Here is a 19,022-nt window from a genome sequence, read left to right as displayed (position 1 = left end):
AATGTCAGAATAAAAAAAAATCAATCAATAAGTCCCATGCACCCCAAAACAGTACCATTCAAAACTACGTCTTGTCCCGCAGAAAACAAGCCCAAAAAATCACTACATAGATGGAAAAATAAAAAAAAATTACGGCTCTTGGAAAGAGACGATGCAAAAGCAAATAATTTTAGTTCAAAAGTGTTTTTATTGTGCAAAAGTCGTAAAACATAAAAAAACCTCTACATACGTGGTATCGCCGTAATCGTACCGACCCATAGAATAAAGGTAACATGTTATTTACGTCGCATAGTGAACGGCGGCAATTTAAAAACGCATAGAACAATGGCGGAATTTCAGTTTTTTTTTTTATAATCCCCCCCAAAAAGGTTAATAAAAGTTAATATAAAAATTATATGTACCCAAAAATGGTGCTATTAAAAAGCACAACTAATCCCGCAAAAAACAAGTCCTCATACAGCTATGTAGACGAAAAAATAAAAAGGTTATAGCTCTTTGAATGCGACTATAGAAAACCGAATAAAATAGCTTGGTCATTAGGACCTAAAATGGGCTGGTCACTAAGGAGTTAAGGACTTGATCATTTAAGGAAAAATAAATAAATACAAAAAAAGGGTGCGTGATTCAGAATTAATTTACTCCAGAATCTTCGGTCAAACCAATCTAAAGCTTACCACTTGCATTCAAAACAGATTTATCATAACCGTGTAAACTCTGCATGCTGGTACCGATATTATTTAAATGAGAATTGTGGCTTGTGACAGCAGCCGTCTTGCAAATCAAAATGGAAAAGTAGGTTCTTAACGGTCTATTAAGTCATCTGCCAAACGCGTATCAAAATATATATTTTTCTAACAATGCAAGGACTTTATTTTAGGCAGAGTATCTTTCCAGAAAATCAATTACGCTGCAGGAAGTAAATTCTGACTTAACAGCATTCGCCTTTCCAATTAAATGTAGGTTCATATTGAAGATGTCTGATGCACGCCAGCCCCACTGTAAATGTATATATTGATTTAAAAGTAAAATATCAATTTGCTTGAACATGCCCCTAGAGCACATTCAGAGCTCTCGAACACTTCCAAGAGATCCCTCCACAATTGTCAGAAAGGTTAATATTTACACAATAGTTTGCTTGAATACTTACGCGGTTCTATCCCCTCGTTTAGTCCTTCCACCTGGCGAATTAACTGTTCAAAAATATTGCGCAAGTTCAACATTGTGGTCGCCATCTCCCTGCAGTGGAAAATAGAGATATTTATACAACATTTCATGAAAAACAAAAACTGGGGGAGGTTGGAGTTAGCCAGTATGACTGTTAAGGCTGAGTTCACACTGTTTTTTTGCAGGAGGAAAATTCTGCCTCCAAATTCCGTTTGGGATTTTAAGGCAGATTTTGACCTTCCAGTACGCAGTTTGTTGCGATTTTCACTCACGCCCATTGAGTGCTACGGGCAAAAATCTCTGCAAAACACACTTTCTCTGCCTCCCATTGAAACCAATGGGAGGCATTTTCAGCCGGTTTTTGACGAGTTCTGCGGAGCGGCTTCCGTGCCAAAAAACTTGTCAAAATACTCCGTGTAAACTGCCCCTTAGTGGCCGGGCAATAAGAACTCCCAGAGACTTACATAGAAAACAGCTCAAAATGTTAGTTGCCAAAAGCACGTTTCTAGCCATATTAACTACCTGGCATTAACCCCTTAAAGAGGCTCTGTCACCAGATTATAAGTGCCCTACCTCCTACATATGATCAGCGCTGTAATGTAGAGAACAGAAGTGGTTTTTATTTTGAAAAACAATCATTTTTGAGCAAGTAATGAGCAATTTTAGCTTTATGCTAATTACTTTCTTAATAGACAACTGGGCGTGTTTTTACTTTTTACCAAATGGGCGTTGTACAGAGAAGCGTATGACGCTGACCAATCAGCATCATACACTTCTCGTTGTTCCAGCCCATTGTTACAGTGAGATTGTGCAGTGAAAGAAGCTGGGCTGGAACAATGAGAAGTGTATGACGCTGATTGGTGAGCCTCATACACTCCTCTGAACAACGCCCAGTTGGTCAAAAGTAAAGACACGCCCAGTCGGCTATTAAGAAACTAATTAGCATAAATCTAAAATTGCTCAAAAATGCTTGTTTTTCAAAATAAAAACCACTGACCTATCTACATTACAGCGCCGATCATATTATGTAGGAGATCGGGCACTTATCTGATAATAGAGCCTCCTTAACGACCGGCGTTTAGCGTTTTTACATCGGCCGTTCAGGTTAGTTCTTCTGAAGCGACGTGTTTCCACATCGGCACTTCAGAAGAACTTTCCCCGCATCGTGCGTGGTGCTGCTGAAGCCCGTGCTGTTAGTAACCGCCTCGGGCTTCAGGGCAACGATCGGAGACCACTAGCAATGTTCTCCGATCATATTTAACCCCTCAGATGCGGTGCTGAATAGCGGGCGCCGCATCTGAGTGATTTTAGAGGGAGGGGGCTCCCTCTCTCATCACACTGGCATCCCCGCGTGTAGCCGACAGGTGCCGATGGGTTCTATGGCAGCCTGGGGGCCTAACAAAGGCCCCCAGGTCTGCCTTTAGTGATTGCCTGTTTGTCTATGCCAGAGGCATCACCCAGCAGGTGCCTGTCAGTTTTACACTGACCGGCAATAATACACTGCAATACCGAAGTATTGCAGAGTACTATAATAGCGATCAGAAGTCTGCACAGTACAGTCCCCCAGTGGGACTAAAAATAAAAAAGTTAAATAAAGTTTGAAATAAATAAATGTCCCAAGTTAAAAAAATAAAAAATAAAAATTCCCCCTTGCAAAATACTTAATGAAAAAAAAAAAAAAAAAAAAGTAAAAAGTTACTCATATTTGGTATCGCCACATCCGTAACGAACCCAACTATAAAACAATTATTTAACCCGCATGGTGAACACCGTAAAAAAATAAACGACAAAATTGCTGTTTTCTGTTCATCCTGCCTTCAAAAGAATTTGATAAAAAAAAAAAAAAAAAAGTGATCAAACCGTCACATCTACTCCAAAATGGTACCAATACAAACTACAAGTCGACCGCATACAGCTGCATCGGTCAAAAAATAAAAAAAGTTATGGCTCGTAAAATATGGCGACACAAAAGCAAATAATTTTGAAAAAAAATAATTGTTTTACTGTGTAAAAGTAGGAAAACAAAACAAATCCATATATATTTGGTATCGCCGCAATCGTAATGACCCGCTGAATAAAGTGATTATGATATTTATACCACACGGTAAACTGCGTAAAATTAAGACGCAAAACAAGTGGCGAGATTTGTTTTTTTCCAGTACCCCACTAAAAAAAAAAAAAAAAGTTATTAAAAAGTTAAATAAATTATATGTACCCCAAAATTATAAAATACAACCTTTCCCGCAAAAAAAAAAAAAAAAAAGCCTTATACAGCTATGTCGATGCAAAAATAAAAAAAGTTCTACCTCTTTGAATGAGACGATGGAAAAACTTAATATTGCTCGGCCATTACGGTTTAAAATGCCTTTGGTATTAAGGGTTTAACCCCTTAATGACCAGGCATGTTTGTACCTTAAAGGAACAGTGTCACCAAAATTTTTTTTTTCATGTCAGTTTTATGTTAGTGTTTTATTAAAAACGTTTTTATTTGTGTGTTTGTGTGTTACTTTTTTCTATTTTTACACTTTTTCTTCCCTATGGGGGCTGCCATTTTTTTTTCCATTTCTGTATGTGTCGATTAACGACACATACAGACATGGAATACGGCAGCCACGGTCCCAAAGGGACTGCGAACGGGGCCCGTTCGCAGTCACTATGGTGTACGCCGTCTGTGTGAACGGCGCATGCGCCGCTCCCACACAGTCCAAGTTGAAATGCGCGCCGTCCGGCGCCATTTTCCTGTGGACCGGAAGTCGCGGCCGGACAGTAAGATTACTACTTCCGGTCGCGGCTTCCGGACTTGTGCACATGGAGCAGCGGCAGCAGACGGAGCGGACGGACCGGAGGGAGCGGCGGCGACTGGAGCAGGTAAGTTATTTCTGTGTATGTACGTGTTTTAGTGTGTGTTTACTACTGTATGTAAACCTACTACACTGTGTGTTAGCTCAAAAAATGGCGACACACAGTGTAGGAGGTTAGACCGTTCAAACCCCTCGTTTATCCCGGCACTAGCCAGGATAAAGGAGGGGGGGATTCTGAGAGCTCACTAGAGCGAGTGAGTTTTTCCCAATTTTGCAGCAAAAAGCAATGTGGTTGCTTTACCACATGCAATGCTGGAATTTTGGGAATAGCTCCATCTAGTGACCAGCACTGGGAAATATTATAAATTAGAATCTAAATTTATAATATTTCCTGACTCGTGAAAAAAAAATAAAAAAAAATTAGAACAATGTTTAATCACCTATACACTAATTGTTTAACTAAAAAAAAAAACAAAAAAAAAAAAACATGTTTTGCTGGCAACACATTCCCTTTAATGACCAAGCCAGATTTGTCAAATCTGGTATGTCTGACTTTATCAGAGAAGAACGCTGTGAAAGTTTTGAATATCCAAGTAATTCTGACATTGTTTTTCGTCGCATGTTGTACTTTATTTTAGTGGTAAAAGTAGACTGATCCGATTTGTGGAAATTAATTTAAAAATAGAAAAATAGAAGAAATTTTGTAAAAATTACAATTTTTCCCTATTTTTAACTGCAATATGTCACATACTGTACAATTCTTTTAATTAAATATATATTTCCATCTCTTCACTCTATTTTGGCAGCACTTTTGAAAAAATAACAATTTTCAGCAATTTAGAGGACTTCAAAATTTATAAAATTATTATTCAATTTGTAAGTACATTTTGTTTTCCTGCACCAAGCCAGGTTTTCAGAGGCTCATAGGTCTCAGAGTGATGGAAACCCCCACAAATGACCCCATTTAGAAAACTAGACCCCTTAAAGAGGCTCTGTCACCAGATTCTCAAATCCCTATCTCCTATTGCATGTGATAGGCGCTGCAATGTAGATAACAGTAACATTTTGTTTTTTTAAAACGTTCATTTTTGGCCAAGTTATGAGCTATTTTATATATATGCAAATGAGGTTTGAAATGGACAACTGGGCGTTTTTTTTTCGTTATGTCCAACTGGGCGTGTATTGTGTTTTTAACTGGGCGTGTTTACGTGTATGACGCTGACCAATCAGTGACCAGTCAGCGTCATACACTCCTCTCCATTCATTTACAAGCAGCGATGTGCAGCCACATACACAGAGATTAACGTTAATCAAGTGTCCTGATAATGAATACACATGATCATCCAGCCTGGATGTCATGTGTATTCAGAATCCTGACACTTCTGAAGCTTTTCTGTGAGATTTACAGCAAGGGAAACAAAATCTCGCGATATTTCGTTTCCCTTGCTAGAAATCTCAAAGAAAAGATTCAGAAGTGTCAGGATTCTGAATACACGACGTCCGGGCGCGCTACAGTAGTCAAAACTATGGATGAAAACATAATAACCAGAGTGCCATAATGCCGGCTGCGATCATATGGTGCTGACACACGGACCTTTTGTGTGCGCAAAACATCGCGTTTTTTGCACGCGCAAAACGCACTCCCGTGTGAATCCGGCCTTAGGCTACATTCACACGAGCGTATCAGATTCACGCGCGTGAATCTGGTCCGTGTGTGTGCTGCGTTATTGCATCCGTGCTTTGCGAGTGGCATGCGTTATTCACGCACTCACAAAGCACATAATTTTTTATTTTCAATTGAATTGATGCGTAAATCATGCACAGTACAGTCTCATTTTCAGGCACCCATTGACTTTCAATGGGCGATAGCTGCGTGAAAAACACCATTAAAAAAAAATATAAAAAAAATGGCCGGACCATTGTACAGAACAAAGACTTACACTTTGTGTCTCCCTTATTTCCTCATAGATTGTAAGCACTTGCGAGCAGGGTCCTCACTCCTGTTTGAATTGTAAATGAGCTTTGTCACTATGTAATGTCTGATATTGTCTGTACATGTTCCCTCTAAATTGTAAAGTGCTGCGTAATATTTTGGCGCTATGTAAATAAAGATTATTATTCTCCCCTATAAGCCGGTAGCACTAACTGTAGCTGTTCAGACACATCGGAAGTCAATATTCTGAGACGTGAAGAGTTGCAGCTGCAGATACTGGGGGCGTTCTGAATTGTCAGGTCACTGATCATATAATCAGTGGAACACACAAACACATTAGCGTTGCTGTGGTAGAAGACAAAGTAAAAGTTTCTATAGATATTTACTGTGGAAATCCAATTGGAATGTTACTCTGTCAGATACATGCGAGATGATAAAGATAGGTTAGTTAAAGAGTCTGTCACCAGATTTTGCAACCCCTGTCTGCTATTGCAGCAGATCTGCGCTGCAATGTAGATTACAGTAACGTTTTTATTTTTAAAAAACGAGCATTTTTGGCCAAGTTATGACCATTTTTGTATTTATGCAAATGAGGCTTGCAAAAGTCCAAGTGGGCGTGTATTATGTGCGTACATCGGGGCGTTTTTACTAGCTGGGCGTTCTGACAAGAAGTATCATCCACTTCTCTTCAGAACGCCCAGCTTCTGGCAGTGCACAGACACAGCGTGTTCGAGAGATCACGCTGTGACGTCACTCACTTCCTGCCCCAGGTCCTGCATCGTGTCGGCCACATCGGCACCAGAGGCTACAGTTGATTCTGCAGCAGCATCAGCGTTTGCAGGTAAGTAGCTACATCGACTTACCTTCAAACGCTGATGCTGCTGCAGAATCAACTGTAGCCTCTGGTGCCGATGTGTCCTCGCTCGTCTGACACGATGCAGGACCTGGGGCAGGAAGTGAGTGACGTCACAGCGTGATCTCTCGAGAACACGGCTGTGTCTGCACTGCCAGAAGCTGGGCGTTCTGAAGAGAAGTGGATGATACTTCTCGTCAGAACGCCCAGCTAGTAAAAGAAGTAAACACGCCCCGATGTAACGAACATAATACACGTCCAGTTGGACTTTTACTGTAAACACGCCCAGTTGGACTTTTGCAAGCCTCATTTACATAAATACAAAAATGGTCACAACTTGGCCAAAAATGCTAGTTTTAAAAATAAATAAAAACGTTACTGTAATCTACATTGCAGCGCCTATCTGCTGCAATAGCAGATAGGGGTTGTAAAATCTGGTGACAGAGCCTCTTTAAGTCTGATCTCAGATTGGCATCAATTCCCAGGAAAAAAACGTTTTAGAAGCCTTTTTGGCACAATAAAGTTTTTCAAGTCAATGGAAATTTGCTTAAAGTGTTGCGATTCTTGAAATTAACACTTCTAGTTTCCTAAGGTGTTTAGAGTTATCTAGAGACCCGTCACCCTGGAAATCAGTGGTAGTACAAATTAAACCACTTGACTATATGCGAACTTCTCACATATCGGACACATGAAAAGATCAATTTCATTGGAGAGGACCTGTCTCCTGTTTAAGTAAATATTTATATTCCCCCCGGGAAAAATAAATAAATATATAATTCAGGATCTTTTCCGATTTCTTTGCATGGTGCCGTTACTGTTATTCACCTAGAAACGTGTGAATGAAATCGACATCTGGGTGTTACTTGTGGGGGGGGGAATTGTTCCTACACAGACTAAACTGAAATCAGTGCTGACAAAGTAAGGTCTTGTCCACAAATAGTGGAATTGCTGCAGAAAATGGTGCATATTTTGCTGCGTTTTTCTCAGTGCTGGGAGATGGTGACATCTCCTCTGAAAAACGCAGCAATTCAGTCCACTTTCCGCAGCAGGAACGGACATGCTGCGGTACGAAAAAGACACCGCAGCTCAATTGCTGGATGGAGTTTTTACGCAGCGTGTGGATGAGATTTGTTAACTCTCAGCCACTTTGCTGCTACTGTATTCTGCTGCGTATTTTCCATCTGCAATTCCGGATGAAAATACACAGCAATTCCGCTACGTGTGGACAAGCCCGAAGACTATAGAGACAGGGTTCTTGGACGACGGGGTATGGTAAGACAGTCATCAATTCATTCATAAATTTCTAGGAGGGACAACAGAGGAACTGCTCAACAGAATTCATATGTTGCAGAACTGTGATTTCATGGGGAATACACGTATTTAGGGCTTATTCAGACGAACGGGATATACGTCCGTGCAACGCGCGTGATTTTCAGGTGCGTCGCATGGACCTGTTAGTCTATGGGGCCATGCAGACAGTTGCGTGATTTTTACGCAGCGTGAGTCCGCTGTGAAAAATTCACGACATGTCCGTTCTTTGTGCGTATCACGCACCCATTGAAGTCAATGGGTGCGTGAAAATCACGCGCACAACACTGAAGCACTTCCGTGGGACGCACGTGATTCGCGCAACAGCTGTCAAACTCTGAATGTAAACAGAAAAGCACCACGTGCTTTTCTGTTTACAAACATCCAAACGGAGTGTCATAATGATGGCGGCTGCGAGAAAATCACGCAGCCACGCATCATACGGGGATGACACACGGAGCTGTTAAGTGCCTTTTGCGCACGCAAAACGCACACGCTCGTGTGAATCCGGCCTTACTAAAATAGATGTGTCAGGAGAGGTGACCGGTCCTCTTTAGGCTCATGCACACCACCATAGATTTGGTCTAATTACAGGCCCATTTATTTCTATGGCTGACGGACACCCTTCCGTATATTTATGGGAAGGTGTCAGGGCCGTAGAAACCTTCTGTAAAAATTAGGACATGTCCTATTGTTTTTATTTTATGGCCCGTGCTTCCATACTTTATAATGGAAGAACAGCCCGCAAATGTGTAGACTATCAGCAGCCGTCCGTGCCCGTAATCACGTACCGTGATTACGGGCACAATAGTGCCCATGGAGCTAATAATACTAATAAAATCAATAGGATGCAGAAAGAGCGTTCCCTGTGGTCTTTTGCTTATGGACAAGAAACACGTTAAAGGACGAGTGTCTCGGAAAAAAAATTTTAATATCAATTTGCTTTTAGTGCTTTATTAAAAAAAATATATATATTTGTGGGTTTGTTTTACTTTTTAACTTTTTCTTGTCTATGGGGGCTGCCATTTTTTTTTCCATCTCTGTATGTGTCGATTAACGACACATACAGACATGGAATACGGCACATACAGCCCCATAGTGAATGCGAACGGGGCCCGTTCCATCCACTATGCTGTACGCCGTCTGTGTGGGAACGGGGCATGCGCCGCTCCCACACAGTCCAAATTGAAGGTCTTCGGCCGAGCGACGTCCGGCGCCATTTTCTTGTGGACCGGAAGTCGTGGCCAGACATTAAGATTACTACTTCCGGCCGCGGCTTCCAGACATGTGATTAGAAGCAAGCACTAGGAGCGGAGGGAGCAGGTAAGTTATTTCTGTGTATGTTCGTGTATTACTGTGTGATTACTACTGTATGTAAACCTACTACACTGTGTGTTAGCTCAAAAAAATGGCGACACAGTGTAAGAGGTTTGACCGTTCAATCCCCTCCTTTCTCCTGGCACTAGCCAGGATAAGGGAGGGGGGATTCTGTGAGCTCACTAGAGCAAGTGTGTTTTCTCAAATTTTGCAGCATAAAGCAATGAGGTTGCTTTACCACATGCCAATGCTGCAATTTTGGGAATTTCTCCCTCTAGTGACCAGTACTGGGAAATGTTATAAATTAGAATCTAATTTATAATATTTCCTGACTCGTGAAAAAATTAGAACAATGTTTAATCACTTATACACTGTTTAACTAAAAAAAATAAAAATAAAATTCTAGCGACACATTCACTTTAAGGAAGTGCAGGCAGGTCAAAATCCCTGAAGTAATTTTAGGCAGATTTTTGCTGCCTGCAAAATACTGTGGCATGCTGGAAGGCACAAATACGGACTGCAAACACCACACCATAATACTATATACGATCATGAAAGCAGGGTATATACAGTAAATAGGTATTACAGTATTAGGGCTATAAAGAATATACAGACCTCTATAAAAACTGAAACAAATGAAAAAAAAAAAAAAAAAACTTTAGGCCCTGTTTACACAGAGTTCTTTTTTGGAGCAGATTGGATGCGGAAACCGGATCAGAATCAGCACCGAAAACACCTCCCATTTATTTCAATGGAAGGCAGAGGCGTTTTTTCCCCCGCTCACGCTTTTAGCAACATGCTTTCTTCCCGTGGTTCCGTCTCTGACCTCCCATTGAAAACAATGGGAGGCAGACAAACTGTTTTTTTGCAGGCGGCGCTCAATGGCCGCAACTGAAAAATGCAGCGAACACTGCAGCAAGAAAGTGCCTTAAGAAATTTGACGCCTGCAAAGTACTCCGTGTGAACAGGGCTTAACAGTTTATAGTACAAAAAGGTATATACTTTGAAAAAGCTTCTGAGCCTACCTACTCCCAACTCTCTAACTGCCCACAATCCTGTTATTAATAGAACTGGGATGTGCAAGGCGGCATTACACCAACTGTCCCTCTCCTGACATTTCGTTAGTAAATACTTGTGTATTCTCCATGAAATAATCCTGGAGCACCATTTCTTAGAACGCTCTATTGTAACTGTTGCTCTGCTATTCCTCCTAGAAATTTATGAATAGACCTTTAAAATTTACCTTGTCAAAGTGGAGTTTCACTTTGTTTTCCACTCCTGGTTTTGCCTTACAAACACTGATGCACAATATAGACCTAAATACTGTTGTGTGAAAGTAGCCTAACTTGTTGAGCTATATTCACACCGCGGTTTTTGGCCTACGTTTAGCACACACACACCTAAAAAAGCTCTCGACTTATACGTTCAACGTAGGCTGTGACAGATGACACCCATAGATCATCATGGCATCTGTTTAACATTTACTTCATGAAAATAGAAATGCCCAAGTACAAATTTGTTGGAGGCCTGTGACATATACCATACTTCACACACAGCCTTCCATGCCAACTATGCTGTTCCATACAAGAAAAAGAAAGAAAGGATGAGATGGAGATTATATATATATATATATATATATATCTTGGGGCTAATGAAGCCGTATGAACACGTTTAACTCGAGAGTCAGGAGCTTTCCCAGCATACACACCAAACATTGCACAAAAACGTGATGCAAACGGCCGTAGTAAGCATAAAACTTCTTTGACATTTGTGTCGGAAGCCCCATCGGAACTTGAATCTTTTTCAGTTCTGTTTGCGGTAACTATAGTGCAGTTGTTGAAGCCACAACCAGGAGGATTGTAAAAGGAGGGGAAATAAATAGGAAAGATTATACTTTCTTTTTAATAGCCCTAGTTATAGCTTCAAATAACGCACCAACACAACTGCAGTGTTTGCATATCCCCTATATCAAAACGGGTAAATGCATTAACCTGGGAGCTGGGCTGTTTAGCTCTCAGCGGATCACCAGAACTTTTGTGCGAGTGCTTATTTAAAGGGAAGGTGTCACAGAATTTTTTTTTTTATATAATATTGCTTTTAGTATATTCAAATAAATTTTATTTGTGTTTTACTTTTTTCTCTCTTTTACTTCACTATGGGGCATGCGCCGCTCCCACACAGTCCAAAAGGAAAGTCTTCGGCAGAGCGACATCCGGCGCCATATTCATGTGGACCGGAAGTCGCGGCCGGACAGTAAGATGACTACTTCCGGTCGCGGCTTCCGGACATATGTTCCAGGCAGCGAAGACGCGAGGAGTAGGATCGGAGGCGGCGGCAGGAGCAGGTAAGTTATGTTTGTGTATGTGATGTGTGTATTATGTTAGTGTTATACTGTCTGATTACCACTGTATCTAACCCTCCTACACTGTGTGCCGCCATTTTCTGAGCGAATGCACAGTGTAGGAGGATTAAAAGATTCAACCACCTCCTTCTCCTGGCACTAGCCAGGATAAGGGAGAGAGGATTGTGTGAGGACACTAGAGCGAGTGTGTCTACACAAAATTTGAAGTATAAAGCAATGAGGTGGCTTTACCACATTCCAATGCTGCAGTTTTGGGAATTGCTCCCTCTAGTGACCAGCTCATGGAAATTTTATAAATCAGAATGTAATTTATAATATTTCCTGACTTGTGAAAAAAATTAAAACAATGTTTAATCACTTAAATACTGTTTAACTGAAAAAAAGTTCGTTAAATCAGGGCTTTTGCAATGGGTGAACAGACCCTCATACAATGAAGCAAATACTTCGTTTTAACTCAATGCTTTTCAGCCTTTTATATTTAAAACAAAGACTTCCATTCACTGACAGCAGAGATGTAGAAATTGGTGTGAATTGAAACAAGGTATATTAGGAAGTTGTTGCAGAGCAGAATCTTACACCAGCACTTTCATGCCATGGGTGTCCTCCAGTGGAAAATGACAGCGCATCCGCAGATAGCAGGACATGTTACATTACATATTGTAGTGAGCGGGATCTTTGAACTTGAAGGCTGGATTCACACGAGCATGTTAAGTCCGTAAAGGACGGAGCGTATTTCGGCCGCAAGTCCCGGACCGAACACACTGCAGGGAGCCGGGCTCCTAGCATCATAGTTATGTACGATGCTAGGAGTCCCTGCCTCTCTGGGGAACTACTGTCCCGTACTGTAATCAGGATTCCGGTTTTTTTCCCCCTCACCGCCTTCCAAAAGCCATAACTTTTATTTTTCCATCAGCGTGAACATATGGGGGCTTGTTTTTTGCAGGACGAGTTGTATATTTTCACGGCACAATTTAATGTAGCGGGAAACTGGGGAAAAATTATTTGTGGGGTGAAATAGGAAATAATAAACAGCGATTCCTCGATCTTTGAAGGGGTGCTTTGTTTTTACGGCGTTCACCATGTGGTAAAATCGGCATGTTAACTTCATTCTGTGGAATCGTTTTACAAGGGGAAAAAAAAAGAAATGTTAAAAATAAAAATGTATGTTTTGTTGCCATACTCGGAGAGCCATAACTTATGAGAGCTTATTTTTGGCGGTTGGGGGCTAGGGCTGTTATGGTATCCTTTCGGGGTACATTACTCTTTAGTCCATTTTTTGAGAGAAGAAAAAAAAAAATAAAAAAAATCTGGCGGTTTCATTTTTTGAAGATAGAGATTAGTTGTCCACCGAGGGGACTTGAACCAGCGATCGTTGGAACACTTTCATGATATACTGCAACTCTAGTGTATTATAGTATATCGTTATACGGACAGTCTCCTAGAACGCCCTGCCAAAAGCTTCATATGAGTAGGCCCCCCCAAGCTGCCATGGAAACCAATGACACCCCACGATGCATCGCGGGGGGGGGGGGGTTCCCTCCTGTTTCTAACCACTTAGATGCCAGAGTCGCTATTTACCACAGCTTCTAAGGGGTTAGACGAGCGGTATCCTGCACGTTACACTGACGCGTCGGCTGTAGAGTGTTCTATTGTGTTACCAACTTGGTTGGGGGTCGGTCCCCTACATAGACTAACAGCCAATCAGTGCTCAGTCTCAGACTAGGGACACGCCTCTTTGATAAGGGGGACCGGTAACACCCAATGTCTATTTATAAATGGAGGAACAGAGGAACGGTACAACGTAGAGAAAACGGGTTCCAGAATTGAGGAATACAAATTCTTCATGAAATAGACATGTCAGGAGAGGTGACCGGGCATCTTACATTCTTCTCCCCCCCAGGGTGACCCGAGCTCCATTCTGACAGTTCAGTCCCAGCCCGCTTGTTTACTTCAGCTACGTAATGACTATAGGGGCGCCACAAACCAATGGAATGCTGGGAAAACCCATCAACGCAGAATGACCCATACAAGTCTATAGAATCCCATTCATTTTCCATCACACAGCACCCAGTCTCCACAATCCTGCACCCAGCGGGCCCCACAAATCCTGCACCCAGCGGGCCCCACAATCCCAGATGTGGAAATGCTACTCTGTCACTGGAAGGGATCTAGAAATATCGATATTTAACCCCTTCCTTCACATCGTCAGGCCTTTCACATTAGATCAGGTGTGATTATATCTGAGGAGAACACAACAAGGGCCGAGTCCCCCTCATGTGATCACTAGATATGGTCAATACGTGTGTAGTTTATGTTCTATCACATGAACACGAGTGCTCAGTACCGGGCAGTGGGTAATAACATTACAGGATATAGCACAGGCTGCTGGTCATTCAGCAGAACATGGACTTTGGCTTTCAGCTCATTTTACGTAGCGCCAATACATGGTTAGGACCTGTAAGTACTGGACTACACGCAGCTGCAGGCGGGATGTGCCGCACATGTGGCACCCACAGGATTTCTCGGTACGTGTGGTGGGCATCACCGCCCTCTAACTAACCACTCTACCTCCTTCACGGGTGTAATGTGAGGTGGGGCCTACACAGCCCCGGGCTATATCCCCTCTAAATACACGCCATTAGCCCCACTTACCAGCTGAGTGATTCCCGGTTATACCAGAGGACAGCGCATGTGCAGCAGCTAGATGGTCATAAGTCTGGACGGCGATCTCTCCGCCGGTGACCGCGCTTCTAACAGACCGAAGTTCTCCTCACTCCTTACAAACGCTCCCGCTCAAGTTTGAATTCCCAAGCCCCGCCCTCGTTACCATGAGAACGCGATGACGTCGTGTGGGGGTGGAGATAACTCGTGCCTCACTCAAAGACTGACGGGAGGAGGCGGACGGATAACAGGGAGGAGGCGGAGGGATAACGTGGTGGAGGCGGAGGGATAACGTGGTGGAGGCGGAGGGATACTGAGGAGGCTTCTTATTCAAATCAGCACTTTTGGCTTGAGGAAGTCTTGTTACGCCACATTACGTTATACAAATACAACGTGGAGTTCGTTTACTTTAGATTCAAGCTTGGTGGCTGAACAGGCAGGATTGTGTGCATGTAGCGCTCTTATAGAATGATGTAAAGCTGGTAAGTGCGTGCAGGAAGGGACTAAGCGTGTGATCTATAGAGGCTACTAGTACTATTCTGTGCTGTGCCTAAAATAAAAAGAATTCCCTGTAAATAAATCTTGAAGTAAAAAAATAAATAATAATTAGTTTAGCGTTATATATGTTTCTAGGAAAGCTAGAAACAATTACATTACTAATAATTTATTAATGTGTAATTACAATTAAAAATAGGATGTTATTCGCTGCCAGTCGGGTCTGTCAGGACACATCGATCGCTGTTAAAGGAGGTAAACAGAAAAAAAACCACTATCTGCCCCCCAGTACAAGTGAGGGGGCATAAGGGGGGGGGGGGGCTATGAGGCCCCAGCGAGATGTTAGGGGTCTAAATCAGAAGGTAGCCAGGTATGGCGCTTACCACCACTTGAGTTATCACGGGCTCCTTGCGTACCCTGAATTTGTCGTTTTTTACGTGGCGCTCCGATGGGTAAGAAACTACAGATATACCCGGTGCGCTTCTGAGTGGCAGTAAAACGCCTGGCGTGGTCACTTAGTTGTGCTGTTTGTTCAGTTTTATAGGAATTTTTTTAAATCTGGTATACCACAAAAGCACAGCGAGAGAAGAAGGCACTTTCGTGCCGAAAGTGGACGCAGCGCACAGGAGTTCCTGCAATTATTGGGTTAATTAATACTTATTCGATATTTTGTACTTTTTTCATTTGCTCTATATTTATGTAGACTTGATTCTGGTCCATCATTGCGGGACATTTACTCTCATCTGCACTGGGGTCTTTATTATCCGCTACTTGCCGGTATCTTATCTCGGCATGTTGCGCAGTCATCATTGCGGATTTATTATACTATTCTTTTTCTGTGTCTGTTTGTTCCATGAGAGGAGTTTCCTCCCGTTTTTAAAGGGAACCTGTCACCAGCATTTCACCAATTGAGGTCTACTCACCCCTCGCTGTCCGCTGCTGTCAAAAGTTCATTGCCGCTATCCCCTCTCCTAAACTCCTCCTCCGACCGCAAATAACGGTCTGCAAACATTTTGCGCCTTTTAGGGCTTGTCCACACATAGCGGAATTGCTGCGCATTTTCCGTCCCGAATTGCGGACAGAAAATACGCAACAGAATACAATAGCAGCAAAGTGAGTGAGATTTAACAAATCCCATCCACGCTGCAAAATAATTGCGACCAGAAATTGATCTGCGGTGCGTATTTTTTGGACGGAGCATGTCAATCCCTGCTGCGGAAAGTGGAATGAATTGTTGCATTTTTCAGAGGAGATGTCACCATCTCCCAACAATAAAGAAAAACGCAGCAAAATCCGCACCAAACGGCGGAAATGGTGAGGTTTTTCCGCAGCGGAAATTCTGCTACTTTCTGCGGAATTTCTGCAGAAATTTACGTGTGGACAAGCCCTTGTAGTCATAATCAGGCAGTCTCGATTGTTCCCCTTCTAAGACCCCCCCCACCGCCGAAAACTGGCCCGCCCTGAATGCCGAAATCTAGTCTGAGATACATGCGCCAATCATCTATGGTCCGACACCCTTCCCTTCTTCGTCCTGGCCTCAGATCTAGTTACTGCGCATGTGCCGCTATGGTGTCTTGTGCGCACGCACCAGATCAGGACATAGATGCGCGAGCGCAGGATTTCGTGTGTACTGGGGGGAGGCGAGGAGCTGTCAGTCAAAAGTAAGGAGGCGAGGGGTTAACTCGGAAAGGCTTGAGGAATGAAGATATGATTTTTTTCAAATGATGATATTACTCTTTTCTGCTCATTAGCATATGGTGTGGGAACACTAAAAAGCTGAATAGTAAAGCTAAAGAGCCGACTAAGAAGACAATTATAGGTTATATAGAAATGATTTTTCACCCACTACCACAAGGTATTGCTGGTTTAATAGGTAAAATGCTGGTGACAGGTTCCCTTTAACAACGTTTTATGATCCATATTCTAATACAGTTGAAATATTATTCATTTCAACATGGCTATGTTGCATCAGTTGCCTGAAGGGTTGTATGCACATATGGTTTGATGTAGCCTTTAATATTGTTAAATCCTAATATAAGCAGATCACTTGATCATGTATATATTGCATTAAAACTTTAAAAAAAATTGTATATTGGTTGAGAAAACTCTACAGATGATGCCCTGGTTGAATTCATACACAAGACCAAAGTACCACAGGTGTAGCCACTATGCCACCCATTATCTGGCTTCTATTTAGGGTCGAGAAGAGGGGTAGGCAGAGTAGAAGGCTGCCTAGGTACCCATGTGAAGGTGGGTGCACAATGGCCTTTAAATTTCTGTCTACAGTTGTTTGTACACTGTGTCTGAATGCCTGATAATGATGTATGACACAACCATACGTACGTACGTACGTACGTACCTACGTACATACATACCTATATACCTACATACATACATACATATATATATATATATACATACATACATACATGCATGCACATATCAAGGTTACAGGCATAGAACATTCATGCTTAGCAGAGTCAAATGGTAATGTCACTTGTTCAATCAGAAATCCTCTTATGTCTCAACGCAACTCAAAAGGTCACTTTCATACCCTGTATGAGGACCTGCGCCGTCACCCTGAGAAGTTTCACTCATTTTGCCACATGTCTGTGCCCACCTTTGGTCACCTCCTCTCTGCTGCTTGAGGACATTCGTACAGGAATCACCTACCAGGACACAAACATGTGGCGCAGCATTTCCCCAGAGGAACGACTCATTGTCACCTTGAGGTATTTTTTGATCATCTTTATTTTAAATCTGAATAATTGTGTCATTATTTACCTACATAACATGTTCCCTTTGTTTTGTGTTTTTATTTCCTTACTTTCATACAGATTTCTTGCAACGGGAAATAGTTACCATTCCCTACATTTTGAGTTTCTTCTTGGAGTGTCCACCATTTCCCACATTGTCACATCCACCTATCTAGTGATCTGGCAGAGGATAAAGGACACGGTGATGCCTCATCCCACGCCACAACAGTGGATGTCGATTTCGAATGCATTTTTAAATGTCACCCAATTTCCTAATTGTATTGGTGCACTAGACGGGAAGCACATTTGTGTGAAGAAGCCCCCCACTCCGGCTCCAGGTACTTTAATTACAAGCATTTTTTTCCGTCGTCTTGTTGGCCTTGGCTGACAGTAATTCTTGTTTTACTATAGTAGACATTGGGTCGTATGGTAGCTCTGCTGATGCGCACATATTTAGGACATCCTAAATTGGTCAACGGCTTATGATCAACCAGCTTGGTGTACGTGAGCCCTGCATACTCCCTAGCTCAGACATGGGCAAACTACGGCCCGCGGGCCACATACGGCCCGTTAGGCTTTTTAATCCGGCCCGCCAAACTTTTCCAAATCATAGTAAAAACCTCCTTTTTTTTTCCCCTTTCCCTGCAATGCCCACGTTTTCCCAATAGATGGCGCACTCAAAACACATTGACCGTTGTCCTTAACGCCGAAGGACGGATATATCCGTCCTCAGCAGCTGCTAGTTCGCGCAGGAGGACGGATATATCCGTCCTGTGATCGCGCGGGTACTGACAGTGTACCCACGCGATCAGCGGCAGGAGCACGGCTGTTATACACAGCCTGGCTCCTGCTGCAACTGCCGGAATCGAAGCGCGCTCCGATTCCGGCAGTTTAACCCATTAAATGCCGCTGTCAATAGTGACAGCGGCATCTAATGTGTTTGACAGAGGGAGGGAGCTCCCTCTGTCACCCGATCGGCGCCCCCGCAAACAAATCGCGGGTCGCCGTCGGGTTTCCATGACAGCCGGGGGTCTAACAAAGACCCCCAGGTCTGTCTTCCGCAACTGCCTGTTTGGCGATGCCGGAGGCATGACCTAACAGGTTGCCTGTCAGTTTTACACTGACAGGCAATAATGCTTTGGTATACTAAGTATACCAAAGCATTATATATGCGATCGGCACATCGCATAGTGAAGTCCCCTGGTGGGACTTAAAAAAAAAATGTCAATCAGTTAAATAAAGTTTGTTGAAAAAAAATAAAATAATTACAGTCAAAATCAAATAAAACTACTTTTTTTGCCCAAAAAGTGGTTTTATTCAGTAAAAGTGTCAAAACAAATAACACATACACATATATGGTATCCCCGCGATC

General features: G+C 42.5%; 1 protein-coding gene across 1 annotated transcript in view; it reads right to left on the bottom strand.

The window, feature by feature from the left end:
* Positions 1–14,627, bottom strand: part of RACGAP1 (Rac GTPase activating protein 1) — a 29,615-nt gene extending 14,988 nt beyond the window's left edge. The window contains exons 1-2 of the mRNA XM_075851809.1: positions 14,391–14,627; positions 1,148–1,236 (exon numbers count right to left, since the gene is read on the bottom strand). Coding sequence (XP_075707924.1) covers positions 1,148–1,232 — 85 coding nt within the window. The 5' untranslated portion in view covers positions 1,233–1,236; positions 14,391–14,627. The remainder of the gene's footprint in view (positions 1–1,147; positions 1,237–14,390) is intronic.
* Positions 14,628–19,022: the final 4,395 nt, after the last annotated feature.

This window comes from Rhinoderma darwinii, chromosome 2 (genome assembly GCF_050947455.1).
Source record: "Rhinoderma darwinii isolate aRhiDar2 chromosome 2, aRhiDar2.hap1, whole genome shotgun sequence".
NCBI lineage: Eukaryota > Metazoa > Chordata > Amphibia > Anura > Rhinodermatidae > Rhinoderma > Rhinoderma darwinii.
This window is presented reverse-complemented; position numbering and strand designations above follow the sequence as displayed.